This window comes from Mustelus asterias, chromosome 14 (genome assembly GCF_964213995.1).
Source record: "Mustelus asterias chromosome 14, sMusAst1.hap1.1, whole genome shotgun sequence".
Lineage (NCBI taxonomy): Eukaryota > Metazoa > Chordata > Chondrichthyes > Carcharhiniformes > Triakidae > Mustelus > Mustelus asterias.
Window position 1 is genome coordinate 56,013,036 of NC_135814.1, and position 27,329 is coordinate 56,040,364.

Sequence of the window (27,329 nt, forward strand, 5' to 3'; positions counted from 1 at the left end):
GGGTCAGATAGATGGTTACAGGAAAGGATCGGCACATTTCTCTGGTTGAGCTAAATAGCATGTTTAATGTTGTAATTTCTAGGTAACTCTATATTTCCCTTGCTTTGGTAATTGTGGATTCTTAACAGGAACTACTTGAAGGAAGCTCACAAACAAAACATAGTTGAATATGATCAGCATAAGAGTACCCAAGAGTATAAGGAAGCTTTTCATAAATTTGGAGAGGAGGAAATAAAGAAAGGTTTACGAACACAGTTTTTTGTTATAGACTTTATTAAGTAATCAAAAAAATACTGAAGAATACATAGATCTCAAACTGTTACAATGACTATGAAATTACGTTATAAAACAATCAGAAAATGTGTCATAAACCAGACAAATTTTTACAACATGTCAACTATTACCTGACAATAGAAAATACAAGTCCTTTGAATTGAATAGAGAGAACAGTAAAAGATGTTGATTCTCTGCTCAATCTCTCAATTTTCTCAATCTCTGAAAGCATATCCCTCCCTTTTATTCTTATCCTTGCTGTCTCTGGTTCTTACGCAATGTACATCCCTGCTATTGCTTTCCTTATGATGACTTTCCTGATTACCACTCTCTCTACTTTGTGTCTGCTGGTGTACATTGATGGTTCTAACCTGGTCCCTGCCACCTGTCCTGTTTATCCAATCTCTCTCAGCACTCCGGCTTCTGCTCACATATCTTCCATCATTATGCTTTTCTCTACTGTGACTTGTACTTTGTTTGTCCCTTCTTTTTGTTCTTTCATGTGCATCTCTGCTACTGCTTCTGCTCCGATCATTTCGCTCCTTGTCCCTGCCAGTGCTGTGGCTCCTGTCTCTTTTATTTCTGCTTCCACTACCTTTTCTGGTAAAATCTGCATTCTTGTCTTCAGGCTTGAAGTAACTGCTTGAATGAGTTTTACTGAATTTTTGTTTGTAAGTCTCCACATGTTCTTTAGAACTAATTTTACTGTCCGATGATGTGTCTCTCTTCCTCTTCAAATATTTATTTTTGCCGTGCGTCTCTTTATTCCTCCGAGTTTCAGAATCACCTTCGCTGGAAGAGCTGACGCTAGGTGATCGACTTTCTTTTTTCTTATGTTTATCTTTATTTTTCTTCTTTTTTTGCTTTTTCTTTTTTTCTCGCTTTTTCTTTCTTTCAAGATGGTCAAGTTTCCTTTGCAAATAAAAAAATCTAGATTAGCACATCTTTTTTCATGAAAAAAATATAACCTGTAGAATGTTTCCCCAAAGCATCTTACCTTTGGGCACACCAAGTAAAAAAAAAAGGATAATCAAAAGATATCAATGCATCCAAAGAGATATTTAGGAACATCCTTCCCATTTGACAATTTGGAATACAGGAACTTGCTTGAAGTGAAGCTTCATGCAGTACAAAGTTATCCTTGGACTCAAATTTATACAAAATATGAAGAACCTACATCATGTAGTTGCTAAGTATGCTGCTCTTTGAACTCTGTAACCTGTTTTTCAATCCAGCCCAGACTGATGAGATGAAAGTTTTCATTTTTACTAGTTCCTAGGATCCTCTAAGAAATGGGAGCTCGGGCACTGACAAACCTAGTTCTTGTGTGCCTTTGGCAGAAGAATGACTCAGAAACTGGCAGCATGGTTATAATGGTGTCATAAAATGGTCTAGAAAATTAAATTATACTGGGCCAAGCAACATCCCTGCTGCACCTGGCACGTACTAAACTTTGAGCGATAAAAATGGTAAAGTATTAAATTATTTAGGGCCGATGCGTCTCATTTTAAGTTACTAATTTCCAAAATTAAGTTTCAACGTTGAAAATAAATTAGAAATACTTCTAGAAAATTACCAAATAAGATCCTTATAGGTGGAATGGATCAAATTGTAGCCAGTCACAATGCAGTTAAGGGGTCAGAAAACTTCTTGTTTATGACCACCATCTGGGCAGGGTGACTGGTGGATCGCATTAGGACAGGTTTCTTGAGAGAAGACCATACACTCTCTGTTCAAAATATTTTAATGGAAAAAGGGAGGGTCAGATAAGGTTTGTGCACTAGTGGAATGCAATTGCATAAACATATCAAGGAACATAGGAGCTGCGAGCCTGAGGGGGAACGAGCATGAGAAGGATTTACCATTTGTATTGAACTAAGGAAGTAAGGACAAAATCAAATGGAAAGAAAATATGTATAATACTGTGAGGATTAGTGATTGGTCTGAAGATTGAACAAATTTTAGAAAGCAGTAAAGAATTATTTTAGAAAGTAATGAGAAAGGAACTAGAGTATGAGAGAAATGTAGCTAGAAATAAAACAGACAGGAAGAGTTAGCAGGCTAGTCCAATGCCCGGCCCGCGGACCAGGTCTGACCTGCCAAGCTTGGCCTGTGAAGCTGGTTTTTAAAATGCTAGTAAGTGAAGTGAAAAACTTTACAAGGAGTTGCTCCGGCTCCTTGAATCACAGGTTGTTTCTCTCCCACATTTGCTGCTGATAGGAACAGTTTCTGAATGGAGGAGCATTGAAAATGGTGTCCTACATTCAGCCTGAGGCTTGAATACCAGCGGTGATGGTGAGTCTGCTGGTGAAAGAGGGATGATGTGGAGATGCCGGCGTTGGACTGGGGTAAACACAGTAAGAAGTTTAACAACACCAGGTTAAAGTCCAACAGGTTTATTTGGTAGCAAAAGCTTGTGTGGCTTTTGCTACCAAATAAACCTGTTGGACTTTAACTTGGTGTTGTTAAACTTCTTACTGTGAAAGAGGGAGGACAGGGATGGGGGTGGGGGGGAAACACACTGTGGATTTGAGTGTGGGTGCACACCCTGCAACTGGGTGTACCCTGGGCGCGCAAACACACACTCTAATGGTCATCTTTATGCAAAGAACCTCTATAGTGCAGAAGGAGGCCATTGAGCCTATACTGAATTTCTGAAAGAGCATCTTACCAGAGACACAAACACACACACAGACACGACACACACACACAGACACGACACACACACTTTTTTTTTTGAAATTCATGTTTTATCTTACTTTCTCACCTGAGTGAGAAAAGAATTGAAATGTGGCCTCTCACGTGAAAAGGTTGGGCAAGCCTGTTCTAAAATATATATGAAAAAGCGTATCTAAAGTGAGCATTGGTCCTTTAGAGGGTGAGACTGGGGAATTAATAATGGAATGATGGTTGCATTGAACAGATATTTTGCATCGGTCTTCACTGCAGAAGACATAAAAAGCATCCCAAGAATAGCTGAAAATCAAGAGGGAAAAGGGAGGGAGGACCTTAAAACAATCGTGATCACTGAGGAAAAGATAGCAGGAAAACTATTGGGATGAAAGGCTGACAAGTCCCCTGGACTTGATGGCTTTCAACCTAGGGTTTTAAAATAAGTGGCTGCAGAGTAGTGGAGCAATTAGTTGTAATCTTCAAAAATTCCATGGATTCTGGAAAGATCCCAGCAGATTGAAAAACCACAAGAAAAGAGCGAGACAAAACAACAAACCAGGAAACTATAAGCCAGTGAGCCTATTATCTGTTATTGGGAAAATGCTAGAATCCATTAGTAAGGAGGCAAGAAAAGGGCATTAAGAAAAAAAAAATACAATCAGGCAGAGTCAACATGGTTTTTTGAAAAGAAAATTGTTTGATTAATTTATTAGACTTCTTTGTGAAGTAACAAGGAAGGTGGATAATGGGAACCCTTGGATGTTGTGTACCTATATTTCTAAAAGACATTCAATAAGGTGGCATATAAAATGTTACTACACAGTAGAAGAGGTCATAGTGTGGAGGTAACATCATCATGGATAGAGGACTGTTTAGTTAACAGGAAGCAGAGATTCAGGAGAAATGGGTCATTTTCAGGTTGGCAAACTGTAACTAGTGGTGAAGTGCAACAGTGATCATTACTGGGGCCTCAACTATTTACAATCTATATCAATGATTTGAATGAAGGGATCCAGTGTATGGTAACTAAATTTGATGATGACACAAAGATAGGTAGGGTAGCAAGTTGAAAGAGGACACACAGAGCCTGCAAAGGGTATATAGATAGATTAGGCGAGTGGACAAAAAATTGGCAGATGGAATATAATGTGGGAAAATGGGAACTTGCCCACTTTGGCAAAATAATAGAAAAGCAGAATTCAGTGTCCTTACAAAAACATATCCATTAACTGATGGTATTAATGAAAATATTATCCATTATCATATTGCAGTTTGTGGGGCCTTGCTGTGCGTAAATTGTCTGCAGCACTTCTTAATTTACAACAATGACTAAAGTTCAAAATGACTCCATTGGCCGTAAGGTACTTTAGGACATCCTGAAGTCATAAAAGGCTTTCTTTAAATGCAAGTTCCTTTTTTGGAGTGGAACTGGAGAGTAGACTCCTGACTTGTAATCATGTTGTTGCTAGTTTCAATAACCTGCGTATCAAATCTGAGTTTGAAATTTGCTGACGATAAATGGTAAGCATAGTGTAACATATATCATTTCAAAAGGGAACACGTTGAATTAGATAAAAATAAATCTGGAACGTCTGAAATAATTTGTCAAACGGGAGAAACAAAACATTACGTTGAAATGTGGTTGGCTAAGACGGGAGCATTTTGGAGCTGCATTTTCCAATCTTAAATTGAACCTGCACAAATTGTCCAACATTAGCAGCTAATACCTTATTACACAAAGGTAATGCTACAAACTATTGTAATTTTAAACAACCGTAAACAGACATAATGACACAAGATATCAATAAACGTAACCAGTTTCAGCAAATATTTTTCTGATTGTGACTAAACTGGCAAATACAAAAGATTTTTAAAAGAATTTTGTGGCATTGAAAAAGGGAAAGCTTCTGAAAGAAAGGGTTTCACCATCAACAAAAACACTAAAAACCTCACTAATAACGAACCTCAAAAGCTTCTGTTTTTGTTTTGTAGAAAGAGACTTCAAAAACTCCACCTCAGGATCATCATCATCTTCACTTGCTACGTATTCCTAAAATTCAAGAGCAAAATTGAATTGTACTTGGGGAATACACTTCCAATGAGCTAAAAGCACGTACGTAACAGTGCAACTTTCATTGTTTTGTAACAATTTCCACAGAATGAAAATAGTTCAAATAATAATTTAACAGATAGTGGTAAATTTCTAAATAAATCCTTAATATTAGCAGCTAAGTTATCTACAGGCATTTAAAAATCTCTACAACACTTTTATAAATAATATTACTAACCAGGACCAATTTCATTTTGACATAGATTGTTTGCTGAAAATTGCAGAGGTAGGAATACGACAAGTCTATTTAGAATCAAGATTTGCAAAACTCCCTTGCATTAGATAATTATTGTACTAAAATTGAATTGTAAATTAATAAAAAAGAAATCTGAAGTCCAAAGGTGTATTCCTTCACAGAAATTGTCAGGTTGAAAACTGATGCTGGATAATTCGCTTTTCCAGACTTCCATGATGAGCTAGGCATGCAGAAATGAATCTATCTTGTAGGTGATGGTAAAGAAGTTTAGCCATTCCAGTAGAAAGTGTGTTGATAGGGGCAGGCATTCAATCCTGGACAGCGCCCTTTTCTGAGCTGCTGCTTGGTAGGTAGAAGAGGCACACTGATTTGCAGTATAGCAAGACAGTATGATTTGTTCTCCTAGATAGGGAGGTCATGTTACATGACTCTTACATCCCCCTTTGGCTTTGATAAAGGGCGTATATTCCTTTGACTGGGTTGCTGAGATTGTTAATTTTCCAAGCAGTAAGAATTTAATGCAGGGTTCTTTGTCCTAGCAGACTAGTTGACTCTGGTGGCCAGGCCTGGTTTATTCAAAACAAAGAACAGTACAGCACAGGAAACAGGCCCTTCGGCCCTCCAAGCCTGTGCCGCTCCTTGGTCCAACTAGACCAATCGTTTGTATCCCTCCATTCCCAGGCTGCTCATGTGACTATCCAGGTAAGTCTTAAACGATGTCAGCGTGTCTGCCTCCACCACCCTACTTGGCAGCGCATTCCAGGCCCCCACCACCCTCTGTGTAAAAAACATCCCTCTAATATCTGACTTATACTTCACCCCTCTCACCTTGAGCCCGTGACCGTCACTTCTGATCTGGGAAAAAGCTTCCCACCGTTCACCCTATCTATCCCCTTCATAATCTTGTACACCTTTATTAGATCTCCCCTCATTCTCCGTCTTTCCAGGGAGAACAACCTCAGTTTACCCAATCTCTCCTCATAGCTCAGACCCTCCATACCAGGCAACATCCTGGTAAACATCCAGCTCATAGGGGGTTGTTAGCATATCTTCAGAGATAATGAGGTGCAAGTCTCTATGTTAATACCCTGACAGCACTCTTGTTTAGGGTCACGACTAGACATAGCTGTGGTCATTTTAAAAGATCATTGTCTAGTTTTAAAATTTATATGTCTCTATATCATCATGACTAATATATCATAAAATGTTGTGTGAAGTCTTAGCATTCTTACATGAGAAAGTGTGTGGTAAAACGTGTAGGCCCATTAAAGACAGACGCAGGTGATACTACAACCATTTTTCTTATTTATTCATAGGATGTGGGCATCACTGACATTCCTAATCCTCTTTAACCATTGTAGTCCATTTGATGAAAACTTGGACAGTGTAGTTAGGTTTTGACCCAGTGAAAATAAGTATTTCCAAGTCAGTGTGGTACGTAATTTTCATGGATTTCTTTTTGGGATGTGACGTCACAGACAAGGCAGCAGTTACTGCCCATCCCCAATTGCCCTTGAGGAGGCAGTGGTGAGCCTGCTTCTTCAACCACTCCAGTCTATGCGAGGGAGAAAGTTCCAGATGGTGGTGGTGTTCTCATGCATCTGCTATCCATGTCCTTCTGGATGGAATGGGTCATGGATTTATTTATTTGTTCATGGGTTCTGGGTTTCACTGGCTAGGCCAGCATTTATTGCCTATCCCTAATTGCTCTCAAGTAGGTGGTAGTGAGCTCCTTTCTTGAACTGCTGCAGCTGGTACACCCGCAGCAGTGTCTTTAGGAGTTCCAGGATTTTGACTCAGCAACAGTGAAGCACTGGTGACTGGGGAGGTGCTTCTAAAGAAGTCTTGGTGAGTTGCTGCAGTGTATTTTGTTAGTTGCACATACTGCAGCCACAGTGAACTTGTGATGGAGGGAGTGAATGTTTAAGGTGGTGGATGAGATGCCAATCAAGAAGGCTGACTTGTCCTGGTGTTGAGCTTCTCGAGCGCTGTTGGAGCTGAACTCTTCCAGGCAAGTACAGTATATTCCACCAAACCCTGACCTGTGTCCTATAGATTGTGGGCAGCTCCTGGGGAGCCAGGAAGTAAGCTTTTTGCTGTGGATTATCCAGTTTCTCATCTGCTCCTGGAACAATAGTATTTATGCGGCTTGGTCTAATTTAAGCATGGTGACCTACAGGGAATTGATGGTAGGGGATTCGTGATGGTAATACCATTGCATGTCAAGGGGAGTTTGGTTAGACTTTCTTGTTGGAAATGGTCATTGGCACTTAAGTGGCAAGTAACATCCGTCTGACCAAGCCTGAATGTTGTCCAGGCCTTGTTGCATGTGGACACAGACTGCTCCATCATCTGAGAAATTGTTATTGGAACTGAACACGATACAATCATCAGTGCATATCTCCACTGCTGACCTTACCATGGAGGGAAGGTTATTGGTGAAACAGCTGAAGATGGTTGTGCCTAGGACACTACCCCAAGGAACTCCGACCATGATATCCTAGGGCTGAGATGATTGACCTCCAACATCCACAATCATCTTCCTTTGTGCTAGTTCTGACTCCAGCCAGTAGACAGCTTTTCTTAAAAATACCATTGACTGCAATTTTACTGAGGCTCCTTTGATGCCACATTAGGTCAAATGCTGTCTTGGTGTTATGGACAATCACTCTTACTTCACCTCTGTAAATCAGCTTTTCTGTGCATGTTTGGACACGACTGCAATGAAATCCAGAGACATGTCATCTTGGCAGAACCCAACTGAGCATCAGTGAGCAAGTTATTGCTAAGGAAATACTGCTTATTAGCACCATTGACAATACCTTCATAACTGTGAGTGTAGGCTGATAGGGCAGTATCATGTAAGATAAACTTGGGCAATTTTCCATTTTTGCAGGTAGACGCTAGTATTGCAGCTGTACTGGAACAGTTTGGCTAGAGGTGCACATAGTTCTAGAGTATCAGTCTTCAGTACTGCATCTAGGATGTTCTTGGGGCCTTTGCTGAATCCAGTGCACTCAGTTATTTCTCAGTATCATGTTAAGTCAACTGAATTGACTGAAGATTGTCTTGTGATGGTAGTGACTTCAGGAGGAGGCTGAGATTGATCACCCAATTGGTCCTTCTGACTTAAATCAAAATGGAGGACAGAGTTCATGGTCTGAAGTTGTTGAACTCAATATCAAGTCCAAAAGGCTGTAAAGTGCCTAATTGGAAGATGAGGAGCTGTTCCTCCAGATTGTATTGGGCTTCACTGGAACATTGCAGTAGACCAAGGACGGACATGTGCACATGGGAGCAATATGGCGAGTTAAAATGGTAAGTGATGGGAAGGTTGAGGTTATGCTTGGGGAACGAGCGAAGGCGTTCCAAAAAGCAGTCACCCAGTCTCAGCTTAATCTTCCCAATGTAGAGGAAATTGCATTCTAAGCAGTGGATACAAGACTGTCCCTCTTCAGCTCTGAAGAGGAGACATATGTATTTGAAATATTAACTCGGTTTCTCTCTCCACAGATACTGCCAGACCCGAGTCTTTCCAGCATTTTCTGTTTTTGTGCAGTTTTACATTCTTAGTGATGGACACTGAAGTCCTCCCCACCCAGATTACATTTTGTGCCCTTGCTATCTTCAGTCCTTCCTCCAAGTGGTGCTCAACATGTAGTAGCAGTGATTCATCAGCTGAGGGAGAGTGGTAGTTGGCAATCAGCAGGAGGTTTCCTTGCCATGTTTGACCTGGTGCCATGTGATTTCATGGGGTCAGGAGCAATGTATGCTTTAAAGTTTAATTTTTTGTGTGACTGCGCAAGCAGGATATCATAACGCAGTTTGTGCTTAGCCTGTGTGTGATCTTTATGATTACCAAGCAGTTTTAGGATCAGTCTCTCCCATCTGTATATCACTGTGCCACCACCTCTGGTTAGTCTGTCCTGCCAGTGGAGCAGAACATAGAACACATAGGGATGATGATGGAGGAAGTCGAAGCATTGGCTGAAGGGTATGATTCTGTAAGTTTGCCCATGTCAGGCAGCTAATTTTGAAAGGATAAGTTAGAATTGCTAAAACTAATACTTTGTGCCAATTTTCAAAGTAGAAAGGGAGAACAAGATACAAGGAACCTTCTTGAGGGCAGAACTTATTGGACTTAATACAGGTTTAAAAATGATGATAGGTGACAGCACCTCACAGCAAGTCTTTCTCTTGCATTGTACAGGTCAGTTTTCATTTTGCTCTGGAACGGAGAGCTGTATTAGGAGCAAGAGAGAATCCGGGATCTTGGTGAATAATAATGTGAACAGTGCAAGCTCCTTAACCAATGATATTTAAGCACAGAGAACTTAATAAACAAATAGAGGAGCGACTGAGGATAGTGTATTTAAGCAGTTGAATTAAATGCCAAATCGTGTACAGAAAGGGAAGAGAGAAATAAAGTAACAAATGTAAATTGAACTTTTAAAAATAATGTCCAATAGCAATTCAGCACCACATGATTAAGGTGTGTTGATTGGCACTCATTAACAATTATCACATTAAATGGACTATTAATATTATTAGACTTCACTTTCTGTGACAAGTTTATTGGGCAATTAATGTGCAAATGCAGTAACTTCATGAAACTCGAGGGGAGGTGAAGTGCAAGATCCCATTTTTACATTACTAACAGGAGAGTGATGCAAATCAGCTTCTAACTTGTCGCGATCCACGGGGTATTGTTTCCTCTCCACAATTTGCCAGCTGATTCGTCCCTTAATAACGTATGCAATACGGACATACTGATACTTTTCTGCAAATTCTGGGCCAATGGAACTCGGGAAAGACAAATCTTCGGGACCTGATTATTCTCACCCTAGGGTTGCAAAAGAAATTGGTAGGAAAATCCCAGGTGCATTTTGCCAGAATAAGATCTCTGGATTTGGGAATTGTGTCTTTGAATTGGAAAACTAAATTTCAAACAGAAGGGAGTAGTCGGGCAATCACAGACCTGTCATTTTAACATCAGCTGTTTTACAAATTACTGGAATCCACCCATCAAAGGACTGCAACTGTGCAAATCTGAGCTGACAAAGAGTCAGCATGTATTGTGAAGATTTGGTCATGTCTGATTAACTTAGCTGCTTTTTTGGAAGACCATTAACGAAGTAGGCATGGAGCTGCTTATGTATGTTACCTCTATAGACCTCAAAAAAGCATTTGACAAGGTAGTGCACAAGTACTGCAAAACTAAGACAGAGTTCATGGAACTGGAGGTATTATTTTCACATAGGTTGAAAGTTGGTTGGGATGGAGGTAGGGATGGAGGAAATATATTTGGATGAAGGTAAAGAGAGTTGTATATTCAACTCAGTTAGGGGAACAGTAAATCACGTAGAGGGGAGCAGCAAATTATAAAGGGTACATAGACTGATTCAGATGAGCGAACACAATGGTGGCAGATGGAGTTCAGTGTGGAGAAACACAAGGTAATTAACATTTGGACCAAGAGAGACAATTGTTAATTGTCAATGAAACAACAAACTGGAGAAGCAATATGATTTGTCTGACCAGTCACACACATCACTAAAAGCTAGTCACAGGTACAAAACATCATAAAAAGGCTCGGGACAAAGTTATGCTTCAACTGTAAAAGAACCTTGATCAGACCCTATCTGCAGTATTGCATTTAGTTCTTGCTATCACTTCAACAGTCAAGATATATTTGCCTCAGAGGCACTGCAGCACTAGATTACCAGAACAATTCTGCAGCTTATTGGGTTAAATAGAGGACAGGTTGCATAAACTTGCATTATTTTCCTGAGTGTACCTGGTTCAAGGCTTATCTAACTGAACTCTTCAAACAGATTCAATACAACAGAAACAGAAAAAATATTTCCTCTGGTATAGGAATCTAGAACGAAGGATGAAAACTTTAAAGCAAGAGCTAGCCATTCAGGAGTGAAACCAGGGACATGTTTTGACACCAGGAGTAACAGAAATATGGAATTCTCTCCCACACAAGGCTGAAGATGCCAGGTTAATGGAAACAATAAATATGGAGATTTACAGCTTTTTAGTAGGCAAAGAGATTGAGAAATAGTAAGACAAGGTGGTGGGACAGATTAGCCAATTGAATGGTAAGACAGGCTTGGAGGAGCTCAATGTGCTACTCCTGTCCCTATATAAAAAGCACCGTCAGATCAACACAACTGAAATGATTACCAGTTTCTACATTGTACAATTTGGCAAGACATCAACCTCCGGGTTAGCACAAAAGCCAGAATAGCAGCTTTCAAAGGCAAAATTTCACATATACATGGTGATCCCAACATCTTTGCTGGATCCTCTGGGAAAAGCAATTCCATGCTCAAAACCTAGGAAATCTCAGCTGCAACCCCCAGTGAGCCTTGTGAAGAGGCTAGCATGGTTCTGAACAGAAGATGGCATAAGAATAATCCTTCCAGTGAGAATGGGTTTCATGCCAGAAGCTCAGAATTAGCACACCTATCACATTAGCCATCAATAGCAATGCTGTTAAAATGTACCATGGGCGGAATTTTCCTTTTGTTTCTGTGGGCTGGATGGTGAATCCCCACCTTGGGTTACCTTGGCAGTGGGGGCAAACAACGGGAAACCACGCTGACAGTGGCAGGACCGGAAGATCCCGTTGCTGGCCAATGGTGGGCTGTCTCCGCAAAATATGGTGAGGGGTGGGAGGAAATCCCACCCCATGACTCTGAAGCTTTCTCACATAGCAAATTAAATATCTTCACTAGCACTTCCAAAAATTAATGCAGACTAACTATTATCCAACACTCTCAGGATGGTGCGAGGATAACAACAAGCAGGCAAGGCTGTGACTGCAATTTTTGCCCACCAGGACTGACAGGAAGCCTATGTAAATTGAAATGACATCTCTCCCAAAATTAATGTTACAGCCATCTCAAGACACTGTGGATGGTTCTCAACTGTCTAAGGAAAGAGAGATAATATTAAGTAATGTATATTTGTTTTGTGGGCATTAGAAATAAGGTATAGCTTTAATTTTAAGCTCAATTTGTGTTTCTGTATTCACAGAATCACAGAATCATTATGACACAGCAGGATTGCCCATCGTCTCTGGGCTCTCTAAATGAGCAACATGACTTAGGGCCATTCCCCTGTACCCTTGCACAATGTTTCTATTCAAATCATCATATAATGCCCTCTAGAATGCCTCAATTGAACCTGTCTCCACCACACCTCCAGGCAGAGCATTCCAGACCTGAACAACTTACGGTATCAAGTTTTTTCTCACATCACATTTGCTTCTTTTGCAAATCACTTTGTGTGCCCTCTGGTTCTTGATCCTTTTATGAGTCGGAACAAGTTCTCCCTATCTATTCCGTCCAGCCTACTCAGATCTTGAGCATCTCTATCAAATCTCCTCCTTGGAGAGAAGATGGCTAACAGAACAGTCCCAACCAGGAGAGGCTAACTAGTGTCTTGTATAAGTTCAGCATAAGCTCATTGCTCTTCTACTCAATGTCTTTATTAAATGCCCACAATACTATATGCTTTACTAACTGCTTTTTTCACCTGTCCTGCTACCTGCAATGATCAATGTACATATATACCCAGTTCCTTCTGTTCCTGCATTCCCTTAAGAATTTTACCCCATATTTTGAGATTATCTCAAAATTTATCACCTCACACTTCTCTGCATTGAACTTCATCTGCCACCTGTCTGCCCACTCCACCATTTTGTCTATGACCCTATGAAGTTCTACACTGTCCTCCTCACAGTTTACAATACTTCCAAGTATCAACCACAAACTTTGAAATTGCTCCCTGCACACCAAGATCTAGATCTTTAATATAGATCAGGAAAAACAAGGGTCCCAATACTGACCCCTGGGGAACTACAAACCTTCCTCCAGGCTGAAAAATATCAATTGATCGTTACTCTCTGCTTCCTATTATTCAGTCAATTTTGCATTTCACAAGTCTGTTGTGTGGCACTGTACTGAATACCTTCTGGAAGTCCACGTACACCACATCAACAGCATTACCATCACGGACCCTTTTTGTTACCTCCTCAAAAAACACCAGTGAGTGAGTTAAACACAATTTCCCCTTTAGAAATCCATGTTGGCTCTTCCTAGCCCACATTTGTCCATGTGACAACTAACTATATCTTGAAAAATTGTTTCAAGAAGTTTGCCCATCTGGTCTATAATTGCTGGGGCTATCCTCACGACCTTTTTTGAACAGGGGTGCAAAATTTGTAATTCTTCAGTGCTCTGGCACCTAAGATTATGGTAAGAAGTCTCACAACACCAGGTTAAAGTCCAACAGGTTATTTGGTAGCAAATACCATAAGCTTTCGGAGCAATGCTCCTTCGTCAGATGGAGTGGTCTCTGTTCTCAAACAGGGCACAGACACAGACACAGAAATCAAATTACAGAATACTGATTAGAATGCAAATCTCTACAGCCAGCCAGGTCTTAAATGTACAGACAATGTGGGTGGAGGGAGCATTCAACACAGGTTAAAGAGATGTGTATTGTCTCCAGACAGTACAGCTTGTGAAATTGTGCAAGTCCAGGAGGCAAGCTGTGTGGGTTACTGATAATGTGACATAAATCCAACATCCCGGTTTAGACCGTCCTCATGTGTGCGGAACTTGGCTATCAGTTTCTGCTCAGTACTGTCCGGAGACAATACACATCTCTTTAACCTGTGTTGAATGCTCCCTCCACCCACATTGTCTGTACATTTAAGACCTGGCTGGCTGTAGAGATTTGCATTCTAATCAGTATTCTGTAATTTGATTTCTGTGTCTGTGCCCTGTTTGAGAACAGAGACCACTCCATCTGACGAAGGAGCATTGCTCCGAAAGCTTATGGTATTTGCTACCAAATAAACCTGTTGGACTTTAACCTGGTGTTGTGAGACTTCTTACTGTGCTTACCCCAGTCCAACGCCGGCATCTCCACATCATGACCTAAGATTATGGCCAGAGCCCCTGCAATTTCCATCCTCACTTCCTGCAATATTCTTGGATGCATCTCATCTGGTCTCGGTGTTTTCTCAAATTTCAGTACCAACAGTTTATTTAACACTTGCTCCTTATCAATTCTGAACCCTTCTAGGGACAGAGTTTCCTCGTCTGTTACCATGTCCCAGGTAGCATCGACCTCCTTGGTAAAGATACATGCAAAGCATTCATTTAATACCTCAGCCGTATCACCAGCCTCCACGTGCAAATTCCCTTTTAGGTCCCTAATTGGCTCTACTTATTTTACCACCCTTTTACTAATTATATGCCGACAGGAGACTTTGGGATTCCCCTTCATGTTGGCTGCCAGTCTTTTCTTATAATGCCTCTTTGCTTCTCTAATTTGCTTCCTGTGAATCTTCTGTGTCCCTATAGCTCTCAACTGTATTTTCTACCCGATACCCATCGTAAGCACACTTTTTCTTCCTTATCTTAATTTTTATCGTGTTAAGAAAGGGTTAATAACTTCAGTTTGGTTCAGATGCCTGCATTATAATCAGGGTTTTACGACTGTGATACCCCCTAGGACTTGCATTAGAAATCACTCATTGACCTCCCTGTAGGACTTGTAGAATACAAGCTCCCTGGTAATTGGTAAGCACTTACCAGGTGGAGCTTGTATACCAAGCCCTGTACAAAGCAGGCCCCTGAGTGGGTCCATTATTATACTGTCCCAGTTGGGACCTGGTTGTGTTCACAACAGGCTTGTGGTTTTGCTTTACTTTACAGTGACTCCTGGAGTTATAACAACATTAAAGCAAACAGTGTTTAAAGAAAATCTAGGCTGCTGCTTAGCAACCAGGGGCTACCTTGAGACAGTGAGAGTTTTTGAGTCAGTTGTAAGCTAGTGCCAGGAGCAGCTGGACACAGGACAATGAACTACAGAGAGCAGATTTCCCAAAAGAAGAAAAACAAAATCCCCGTGGGACAAAGAAATGTCTCAGGAAGACAGTTAAGTCAAAGGAATAAAGAACATGAATCGGAGAAAAATCACATTCAGGGAAATTAAAGTAAAGAGCAGTGAAAGGGTTTTGAATTAAAGAGAGCACTGCAAGAACCGGGGGGGGGAAATTCTTCTGTCCCGTCCGCCACGGGAATCGTAGTGGGCGGAGGCACACAAAGGTCCATTGACCCTAAGCGGGATTCTCCAGTTTTGACGTGAGCGTGGCCAGAGAATCACACCCTAGATTTAAAGTCAGCTTGTAAGAAGCCAGACATCGGAGGTAAGAAGAAGGTTGGTGTCTCCTAATTGCGGGCCTGCAAAGCAGTGGTGTTCTGTTGGCATGGCTGGGTACCCGAGAGCACCTGTGGAAGTTGAAGCTGGAATGCATGTGACCCAGAGGAGAGGGATATCAAAAGGAGAGGTTGAAACCCTGGAATGTTTGGTGGAGGCATCTGAGAGAAAGCATTGTGTTCGAGAAGATTCCAAAGTGTGTTTTTGAGAGTGCAGATTGGAAACCCTTGTGTGGAGGACAGAGTTCCAGTGAGACCAATTGGCTCAGAGTGTGACAAGCCCCTGGGGAAATTGATCAGAAATCTGCAGAAGTTGTATTGGCTGACATTGGTCATTTGGTTTCAGAGTGGTGTGTCTGACCACAGGTCGCCTATTAGTTTACATGGTCTGTGTACTTACTGAGAACATTAGAGTATATAAGATTTTTAACTGTCGTTATCCTTACAAATCTGTATATATCTGTAAAGGTATAGCTAGGATGAACAGGATTGTGGAGGCTCAGTCATTAATATCTAAAAATCTATTGATTTCTGACTCAAAGACATCAAGAGGTATGGGGATAGTGCTGGAAAATAGTGTTGAGGTAGAAGATAAGCCGTGATCTAGTTGAATGGCGGAGCAGGCTCAGTGGGGGACTGGGGATAGCCTATTCCTGCTCCCATTTCCTATGCTCCAGACTAGCTGTAGGATAGTGAAATTACATTATGAGCCATCAATCTTGTCAGTCTTATAAATAACCAAGCAATACTTTGCTTATTCCTTGACATTACACACATTAGTTCTAACATCTGCAGAGGGGTGTCAGCCCAACCCTGCAGAATTAGGCAGTGGGTACCAACAGCTGGGACCAAATTCAACTGTAAAAATATGTGCTTTTCTGATGGTCACTTTTCAAAATGGGGTTACCGGAAATACACTGAATGGTTACTTTTCAAAATGAAAGCTTTGAGTATTCCATTCCAAGCTTGGGAATCTCAGAACATTGGCTGCAATCCTTTGGCTACTGAGAAAAAGTGATTTGATATAAACCATTCCTTTACCTCTCCTTAGGTCAAAATCATTTTGAGGATTTAGGGAGAAAGAGATGCAAGGATCCCACAGCTAGTCGAAAATATAGTGAAGCAGTTTTTATTTTTATACTCAAGATCTAGAATGAAAATAGCTAAATTACAAACAATCTTGCAGTTTTGTAGTTTGGAATAGAACATGAAGCAACAGGAGACAAAAAAAAATTAATAGTGGTGACCACAAGAATTTGTTGAGTTTTAACGTTTAAACAATGAAAAAAATTGCCTGACTAAATGTCTAAACAGTGAAGTAATTAACTTAACTTACCATAATTTCCATCAAACCTATTGTCAAAGAACAGAAGTACCTAATCTCATTATTCAACCTAAAATGATTTTCTGCTAAAAATCAATCTTGTTAGTTTCAGAAATGCAGAATACCTGTGATGGGTCATTTGGAGTTGTATTTCTCCCCAACACATTTTGTTTCAGTGCAAATCCACTGTTTCTCATCTCTGCCATAAGCTCCGAGGGGTGCATTGATGGACCTGTTTGAAAAGGGCATATTTTTTCAATGCTCATCAACATTTACTTACATTCAGGTTTTATTTCACAAATTACTTTCATCTTTGTGGAAAAGCAGCTTAGATAAATCAATTCAATAATCTTCTGCTGTGCAAATGATTAGATATTATTCTATAACACAGCTGCTACAAAGCAAAGAATATCAACTAGCTGCATTTATCTGCAGCACAGCAGGAACACATGGCAAAACTTTCAAATATCAGGAGCATATACTGGAAAAGGGGTATCATTAAATTGTAGCAAGTCACAATGGACACAAATCTTTTCTCAGTACCAAAACTGTTTATCTGTAATCTTGCAAAATTGTTGAATGAACAAAAAAGCAGCAAGTTGAATATGCAGGTGCAATGTCCATTTATTACTTGCATTTATATAATTCCTTTAATGTAAAACATATCCCAAGGCAGTTGGCAAATGAAAATATATGATCAATGGTTATCAAACTTCACAAGACGATTGTAGCAGGGGTGACCAAAGTTTGATTAAAAACCTGCTCAACTCCCATCTTTTCAAAGAGAAAAGACAACTGGAAAGACAAAAGGAATTAGGAAGGAAATTCCAGAAAGGTTCAGGCAGTTTAAAGCTTGATTATTAATTGTAGGGGCAAGGGATGGGGTGGGGAAGTGTACCAAAGTAAATTAATTTAGGATTCACAAAAACAGGGAAAAATATTTCAGCAAAAAAAAAGCCCCAATTATCCAAATCAAAATAGATAATTTTAATGATGTGTAGGCTGCAAAGATCACCACGGCTGCACAAAGTCTAGTTCAGACCAACTGAAGGTTTGTTAAAAAAAAAAAATCATGGGGTGTGGATGTCGATGTCAAAACCAGCATTTGTTGCCCATCCCTAATTGACTTTGAGGAGTGGTGGTGAGCCACCTCCTTGAATCACTGCAGTTGATCTGGTGCAGGTACACTCTCAGTACTTGTGGAAAGAGAGTTCCAGGGGTTTGAAGGAATGGTGATATAGTTCCAAGTCAGGATCGTGTATGACTTGGTGGGTGTTATGTAGTGTGGCACTCCAGGCATATTCAAGATACTACAGACTTCATTAGGAACAAAAGGCATTTATTGATAAAGAGAAATGTGGTACAGAGGTTTGCAGCCTCAAGCTGCCTTGGAACAGTCTACCCAGTCTTTACATGCTTACCACATGGCTTCCTAATGTATTCCGTGCCAGAGCGAACTCCACCCACTGGAGTGATCATGCATTCTCAGTTCCCATTGCCCCCTCAAGTCAAGGTGACCCTTTTTTCCTGAACGGTCTTAAAGAGACAGACACCCCAATTGATTCCAGCCTTGGGTGACTATCTGTGTGGCATTTATACATTCTCCCCTTGTCTGAGTGAATTTCCTCCGGGTGCTCTGGTCTCCTCCCACAGTTCAAAGATGTGCAGTTAGGTTGATTGGCCATGTTAAATTGCCCCTTAGGTGTCCCAAAAATGTAGGTTAAATGGATTAGGCCATGGTAAATGCGCAGGGTTACAGGGATAGGGTGGAGAGAGCTGGGTAATCTGCTCTGCCCAAGAGTCAGTGCAACCTGATGGCCGTAGGTATTCTGCACTGTAGGTATTCTATGATTCTACTACATTCCTCCTCCTTTAATCTTTCTCAAAATCGATTTACTCAAACCCACATTCTAAATAAATATTATACACACAAGACAGGACATTTATAAATCTCGATTGTTCAATTATGAGATCTTGAGGCTTGCATTTAACATTACACCTCTACTGGAGCCGTCAATTATGCACAGTTCCAGTTACATTCTTGCATGGGACTCTTCCATACAGGTTTGCTGCTTTCCAAGTTCTGTCCTAGACTGTGCCAAGGACAACATACTTTACTCTGCAGATGGTGTCACTCTCCAATCCTCCGTTGATCCTTTTCTCTGTCAAGTAACTTACTCTGTATGCAGGTACCCCATCATCAAAATACAACACAATCTAATGTCCTGACAGCTCATTCACAAATGTGGTCTGTCACTAGTGAAAGAAATGGTTGTGGTATTTCTGGTACTTAGGTTGTGAGATAAAGTTCCTCTTTCTAGCACTTTATTCTTTTTTATCGACCATTTTATCATATTGGTTCTTATGCTTTTCTGTTAGTGTGACCATTTCAGCAATCTTGTTCTGGCATGTAATCACAGTTTCTTTCTTCTGTCTGAATTGTTGATTCAGCTTTCAATGTTTTTTATTTCTTCGGTTAATTCCTCATTGCCAAGTTTTTCTTCTTCAATCTCTTCTTCTCCTGCTCTAATTCTTCACAACTTACTCCTATTTTCTAGTTGCTTTTCCATAGAGTTCAGCTTGTTCTACATTGTTTCCTGCAAGTGTGGCTCCTTCAACATTCCAATCTCAACTTCCAGCTCTTTGCGAGAAATTTCCAGTCCGCTGACAACTTTCTTCAGCTTAAGTCTTTTTTTGAGCCCATTGGAATTCTCTTTGCTGTAGTTCTTGGTTAAATTCATCCAACTCTTTTCTCTTCACTCTTACCTCTCCTGATGTGGCTTGTCTGACTGATTACAGCTTTGTTATTGCTTAAACTTTCAAGGAACTTCTCATTACAGTAGAAAAGGATGGGAGCCAACTGAGTCTTGCTTTCCAGCTCTTCGTTTAGTTATTTTGGATCTTCTGTTGCCCTTGTGGTTTTTTGTTGTTGCCCTCCTTCTGGGACATTTCAGTGTTCCACCCTCTCTTGAGGTTTCACAGCACTCCTTTCTCTTGAGTCTTTCACTGTCTATTCTCGAGTCTGGCGTTACATCTTCCTCGAGGTCTTAATTTCCTCCGCTGAGGTCTTGTGTTGCTTAGAGCTGTGTTTTACAGCTGTCCTCTATCTGGAATCTTCTCCGATTTCCTGCCCCTTGCCCTTTGTTCCTTTTTGTGGTTGTTGCACTAAATCTTGTACAACATTAAATGCATTACCGCTTTAGGACTGTGAACTCCCACAACTAATGTTTCTCTATTCCTCTGTGTTTTTTCGAGCTTTGACAGGAAACTACAGCTCCTCCTTTTTGGACCCCTTTTTTTTTTAAGACTATTAACTGCTCTTTTTTTCTCCTGCTAGAAGATTTCCACAACAATTTCTATTTTTCTTATTTATTTTGGGCTGGCTGGAGAGTCTGCTTTTCCTTCCTTCTCCCAATGCCGTTCTTTTTGTTAATTTCACTAGTAGCTGTTGTGCTTTCCAGTTGGGACCATTATCTCATCTTAAAAAAACTTTCAAGTTTATTTTCTTTTTAACAGGTCGAGGACTTTTGTTCCAAAACTGCCACCTTCACTGCCCGCAGACCCTCAGTGCAGGGATCACGACCCAGATCTCCTGCAGGCTCTGTTCAGATCAGAAGGTCTGTACATCTCAGCTTCTCATTTTCCCACGTTTCTGGGTTAAGTTCTGTAACTCCCAGAGGCTTTTCTTCCCTTTTTTAGCCTCTGAACTTAACTGCAGCAAATCTCTGGCTTCTGTCCAAATTTCTTATTTTTAAATTTGGACCGCAGCTTTCTTCTAGCTGGGCATACCTTTTTACTTTAAACACAACTATCCTTTTTCTCTTTAGCTCAAGTTTTACTTCTCTTGCTCCTGAAAGCTAATTGCTTTTCATTTTAATTTTCTATATCTTTCCAAACCTCTTACCAGCCACACCAGGTTCGTTACTTTGTCTGCCCCTCAGGGCCTGGCACGACCTTGACAACTTTCTCTGAGGCTATTCGCACAAAAATAGACACCCAGGTGAGCATCTCTCTTTTCTAAGCTTCAATTAAACTGGGTATTCACAGTTAGACTGTGCAGTCAAAGTTTATTCAGCTCCTCACCAATATATTGTGTAGAATGACACTCCAGGTGTCAAGAGACTTCAGGCTTTGTTAGGAACAAAAGGTATTGATAAAGAGAAACTTGGAATAGGAGTTTTCAGCCTAAGCTGCCTTGGGGCAGCCTATCCAGCTGCTCTAGTCCTTACATGCTCACTACATGGCTTCTCGATGTATTCTGCCCCAGAGAAGACTCCACCCTCTGGGGTGATCACTCACTCTTGGTTCTCATTGGTCCTGCAAGTCAGGTGACCATCTTCTGCTGTACCGTCTTAAAGACCATAATCAGTATGGAGGGGAACTTGCAAGTGGTGATGTTCCCAAGTGGCTACTGCCCTTATCCTTCGAGATCGCTGGTTTGGGAGGTGCTGTCAAATAAGTTGTGTTGAGTTGCTGCAGTGCACCTAGTATATGGTACTGACTGTGCATCATGTTGATGAATGAATGTTTAAGTTGGTGGATGGGGTGCCAACCAAGTGGCTGTTTTGTTCTGGTGTTGAGCTTCACCACGCTTAACCAGGCAAGTGGAGAATATTCCACCACACTTCTGACCTGTAATTTGTAGACAGTGATTAAGTTTTGGGAGTCATGAGGTGAGTTACGCACCTCAGAATTCCCAGCCTATGATCTGTTCTTGTTGGCAAAGTATTAATATGGCTGGTCCGGTTCAATTTCTAGTCAAATCCCATGAGGTTTATAGAGGGGGAATTCAGTGATGGTGATGACCAATGAGGGACCAGCAACGAGGGAGCAATTTGTAGCAGGAGCTGAACATGAAGGTTACGTTTTCCTGGTGTTTATTTAATGGTTGTGACCTTCCAGAACACACGTATAAAACTGTGCCCACGCCTGTGGACAATGGCATCGAGGAACATTAGAAATAGGAGCAGACGATCATACAGCAGTTGAGCCTGACCCACCATTTAATAGGATTATAGCTGATGTTTTTCAACTATCTATCTTCAACCTGTCTATCTCGGCCTTAAAGATATCCATTGATGGAGTATCGACAACCTTCCAAGTGAGAGACTGCCAAAGATTCACAACCCTTTGTGTGAAGAAATTTTCTAACCTCTTATCCTGAAACTCTGTCCCCTTGTTCTAGATTCCCGGCCAGGGGCAACAACTTCCTTCAGTCTACCCTTTCAAGCCCCTTCATAATTTTGAATGCTTCAATTAGATCAATCATTCTTCCTCCAGATAATATGGACCAAATTTACTCAAGTGTGTAGATAACAGGTGCAAAGGATAGATCTTTTCTGGATTCTGCAGTTTATTGCGTGGGAGTGGGAAAATAAGCTGTTTCTTGAGGACACAATTTCACAAAATAAAACAGTAGAAAATAACTAGCAATAAGAAGAAAGGAGTAGATCAAAGCACTATAGGAGCTAAATTGGATAACCCAAAAACGTGAGCAGTGATCACAATGTACCATTGTCACGCTGTCTGTTGATTAGCATGATTGCTGTGTATAGCTAGCATTAACTGTGCTATTCATTGGCTGCATACAGCAGTAGGGGGCTCAAAATCTCAACTTGCAAGCACTACTTAAAGAAAATCTGCACTGCTTAAAGCTAATCTGCACCTCCTAAAAGGGAGGCACTGTAGCAGGTGTGAGATCTTGTGCAGGAATTGAATTTAAGCTGGCAAACAGTAAAAAAAATGGCACGACATCGGAGAGAACAGGCTCTAAGATTTTTGGATGCTGCATTGGAAGTGTTGGTAGAGGCGGTGGAAAGAAGATGTCCTGAATTCACAAGGGGTCAGGATGCCCTCCAGATGTAGGTCAAATAGTTCGGATGGGGCAGTTTTTGTGCAGTATGTGCAGGAAGGTTTCCTGACACAATATGTGGATAGGCCGACAAGAGGTGAGGCCACATTGGATTTGGTACTGGGAAATGAACCGGGCCAAGTGTTAGATTTGGTTGTGGGAGAGCACTTTGGAGATAGTAACCACAATTCGGTGTCTTTTGTTATTGCAATGGAGAGGGATAGGGCCGTACGACAGGGCAAGGTTTACAATTGGGGGAGAGGTAATTATGATGCGATTAGGCAAGAATTAGGGGGCATAAGTTGGGAACAGAAACTGTCAGAGAAAGGAACTAATGAAAAGTGGAACTTTTTCCAAGGAACAAATATTGGATGTCCTTGATAGGTATGTCCCTGTCAGGCAGGGAGGAAATGGCCGAGTGAGGGAACCATGGTTCACGAAAGAGGTGGAATGTCTTGTGAAAAGGAAAAGGGAAGCTTATGTAGGGATGAGGAAACAAGGTTCAGATGGCTCGATTAAGGGTTACAAGTTAGCAAGGAATGAGCTGAAAAAGGGGCTTAGGAGAGCTAGGAGGGGACACGAGAAGTCCTTGGCGGGTCGGATCAAGGAAAACCCCAAGGCTTTTTACTCTTATGTGAGGAATAAAAGAATGACCAGGGTGAGGTTAGGGCCGGTCAAGGACAGTAGTGGGAACTTGTGTATGGAGTCAGTAGAGATAGGCGAGGTGATGAATGAATACTTTTCTTCAGTGTTCACCAAGGAGAGGGGCCATGTTTTTGAGGAAGAGGTGGTGTTACAGGCTAATAGACTGGAGGAAATAGATGTTCGGAGGGAGGATGTCCTGGCAGTTTTGAATAAACTGAAGGTCGATAAGTCCCCTGGGCCTGATGAAATATATTCTAGGATTCTTTGGGAGGCAAGGGATGAGATTGCAGAGCCTTTGGCTTTGATCTTTGGGTCCTCGCTGTCCACGGGGATGGTGCCAGAAGACTGGAGAATGGCGAATGTTGTTCCTCTGTTTAAGAAAGGGAATAGAAATGACCCTGGTAATTATAGACCGGTTAGTCTTACTTCGGTGGTTGGTAAATTGATGGAAAAGGTCCTTAGAGATGGGATTTACGACCATTTAGAAAGATGCGGATTAATCCGGGATAGTCAGCACGGATTCGTGAAGGGCAAGTCGTGCCTCACAAATTTGATAGAATTTTTTGAGGAGGTAACTAAGTGTGTTGATGAAGGTAGGGCAGTTGATGTCATATACATGGATTTTAGTAAGGCGTTTGATAAGGTCCCCCATGGTCGGCTTATGATGAAAGTGAGGAGGTGTGGGATAGAGGGAAAGTTGGCCGATTGGATAGGTAACTGGCTGTCTGATCGAAGACAGAGGGTGGTGGTCGATGGAAAATTTTCGGATTGGAGGCAGGTTGCTAGCGGAGTGCCGCAGGGATCAGTGCTTGGTCCTCTGCTCTTTGTGATTTTTATTAATGACTTAGAGGAGGGGGCTGAAGGGTGGATCAGTAAATTTGCTGATGACACCAAGATTGGTGGAGTAGTGGATGAGGTGGAGGGCTGTTGTAGGCTGCAAAGAGATATAGATAGGATGCAAAGCTGGGCTGAAAAATGGCAAATGGAGTTTAACCCTGATAAATGTGAGGTGATTCATTTTGGTAGGACTAATTTAAATGTGGAATACAGGGTCAAAGGTAGGGTTCTGAAGACTGTGGAGGAACAGAGAGATCTTGGGGTCCATATCCACAGATCTCTAAAGGTTGCCACTCAAGTGGATAGAGCTGTGAAGAAGGCCTATAGTGTGTTAGCTTTTATTAACAGGGGGTTGGAGTTTAAGAGCCGTGGGGTTATGCTGCAACTGTACAGGACCTTGGTGAGGCCACATTTGGAATATTGTGTGCAGTTCTGGTCACCTCACTATAAGAAGGATGTGGAAGCGCTGGAAAGAGTGCAGAGGAGATTTACCAGGATGCTGCCTGGTTTGGAGGGTAGGTCTTATGAGGAAAGGTTGAGGGAGCTAGGGCTGTTCTCTCTGGAGCGGAGGAGGCTGAGGGGAGACTTAATAGAGGTTTATAAAATGATGAAGGGGATAGATAGAGTGAACGTTCAAAGACTATTTCCTCGGGTGGATGGAGCTATTACAAGGGGGCATAACTATAGGGTTCGTGGTGGGAGATACAGGAAGGATATCAGAGGTAGGTTCTTTACGCAGAGAGTGGTTGGGGTGTGGAATGGACTGCCTGCAGTGATAGTGGAGTCAGACACTTTAGGAACATTTAAGCTGTTATTGGATAGGCACATGGAGCACACCAGGATGATAGGGAGTGGGATAGCTTGATCTTGGTTTCAGATAAAGCTCGGCACAACATCGTGGGCCGAAGGGCCTGTTCTGTGCTGTACTGTTCTATGTTCTAGATACATGGTCAAAAGACAGTGGAAGCAGATAGCTTTGGAAGTCAAAACCAGCAGCAAATCCCTGAGGAAGTTCAATGACCTCAAATGAATAGTCAAGGCCAGTGAATGCATTTCCAATTGCCATATCCTACCAGCTGCACCACTAGCCTCAGCCATTGCTCAGTTCAACACATCCCATTCCTCACCTACCAACAGTCTCTTATCAATCAGGACTTGTATCTAACACCCACACCCACTGAGCACTACTGCAAGCCCCACACCCACAGCTCATAAGTTGCACATCAGTAGAATCAATACCTAATGAAATGGAAAACAAAAAGGAACTCTATAAATAGAATATAGTCCCAAGAGATTATAAAGCACACACCACACACACAGTTTGGGAAGAACAGAATGATATTGTGATCACCTGTGGCCAAAGTGATTAATATAGCTTCATCCTTGAAGGTTCAGTTTTCATGGTGGGGGACACGAGTGCCAACAACAGAAAATGTAGAGGTTATAGAAAAGGAAGAACTCAATTTCTCGAGTAAAAGTACTGAGCAATTTACTTGAGTTCTTTGAAGATGGAATAAGCAAGGCTGATAATGGTGATCACGTATATCTGGATTTCCAGAAGGCATTTGATAAGGTGCCACACAAAAGGTTAATACAAGGTTAGCTCATATGGGATTAGAGACAATTTATAGATAGAGGATTGGCTAACGAACAGAATGATGTGGAGATGCTGGCGTCGGACTGGGGTAAGCACAGTAAGAAGTCTCACAACACCAGGTTAAAGTCCAACAGGTTTATTTGGCAGCACTAGCTTTCGGAGTCTCAAGCTCCTTCATCAGGTGAGTGAGGACTTGTGTTCACAAACAGGACAGAAAAGACACAAACTCAATTTACAAGATAATGGTTGGAATGCGAGCCTTTACAGGTAATGAAGTCTTAAAGGTACAGACAATGTGAGTGGAGAGAGGGCCAAGCACAGGTTAAAGAGGTGTGTATTGTCTCCAGCCAGGACAGTTAGTGAGATTTTGCAAGCCCAGGCAAGTCGTGGGGGTTACAGATAGAATGACATGAACCCAAGATCCCGGTTGAGGCCGTCCTCGTGTGTGTGGAACTTGGCTATCAGTCTCTGCTCAGCAATTCTGCATTGTCGTGTGTCGTGAAGGCCGCCTTGGAGAACGCTTACCTGAAGCTCAGAGGCTGAATGCCCATGACTGCTGAAGTGTTCCCCGACTGGAAGGGAACACTCCTGCTTGGTGATTGTCGAGCGGTGTTCATTCATTCGTTGTCGTAGCATCTGCATGGTCTCCCCAATGTACCATGCCTCAGGACATCCTTTCCTGCAGCATATCAGGTAGACAACGTTGGCCAAATCGCAAGAGTGTTGTACCTGGTGGATGGTGTTCTCACGTGAGATGATGGCATCTGTGTCGATGATCCAGCATGTCTTGCAGAGATTGCTGTGGCAGGGTTGTGTGGTGTTGTGGTCACTGTTCTCCTGAAGGCTGGGTAGTTTGCTGTGGACAATGGTCTGTTTGAGGTTGAGCGGTTGTTTGAAGGCAAGAAGTGGGGGTGTGGGGATGGCCTTGGCGAGATGTTCATCTTCATTGATGATGTGTTGAAGGCTCCGGAGAAAATGTCATAGCTTCTCCACTCCGGGGAAGTACTGGACGATGAAGGGTTCTCTGTCCGCCATGTCCCGTGTTTGTCTTCTGAGGAGGTCGGTGCAGTTTTTTGCTGTGGCACGTCGGAACTGTCGATCGATGAGTTGAGCGCCATATCCTTTTCTTATGAGGGCGTCTTTCAGCGTCTGTTGCTCCTCTTCGTCTGTAGGTGTCTGATCCTCCTCATCTGAGCAGGTCCTGTGTATACGGAGGGCTTGTCTGTAGGGGATGGCTTCTTTAACGTGTTTAGGGTGGAAGCTGTAGAAGTGGAGCATCGTGAGGTTATCCATGGGCTTGCGGTATAGTGAAGTGCTTAGGTGACCGTATTTGGTGGAGATGCGTGTGTCCAAGAATGCAACCGATTCTGGAGAGTAGTCCATGGTGAGTCTGGTGGTGGGATGGAACTTGTTGATGTCATCATATAGTTGTTTCAGTGATTGTTCGCCATGAATCCAAAGGAAGAAAATGTGATCGATGTATCTAGTGTGTAGCTTCGGTTGAAGGTCCTGTGCGGTGAAGAAATCTTGTTCGAACCTATGCATAAAGATGTTGGCATATTGAGGTGCAAATTTGGTC

General features: G+C 41.8%; 1 protein-coding gene across 1 annotated transcript in view; it reads right to left on the reverse strand.

Annotated features, from left to right (window-relative positions):
* Nucleotides 1-266: 266 nt before the first annotated feature.
* cirsr (corepressor of RBPJ and splicing regulator) overlaps nt 267-27,329 on the reverse strand; it is a 50,169-nt gene continuing 23,106 nt past the window's right edge. The window contains exons 8-10 of the mRNA XM_078228417.1: nt 16,946-17,052; nt 4,911-4,996; nt 267-1,185 (exon numbers count right to left, since the gene is read on the reverse strand). Coding sequence (XP_078084543.1) covers nt 489-1,185; nt 4,911-4,996; nt 16,946-17,052 — 890 coding nt within the window. The 3' untranslated portion in view covers nt 267-488. The remainder of the gene's footprint in view (nt 1,186-4,910; nt 4,997-16,945; nt 17,053-27,329) is intronic.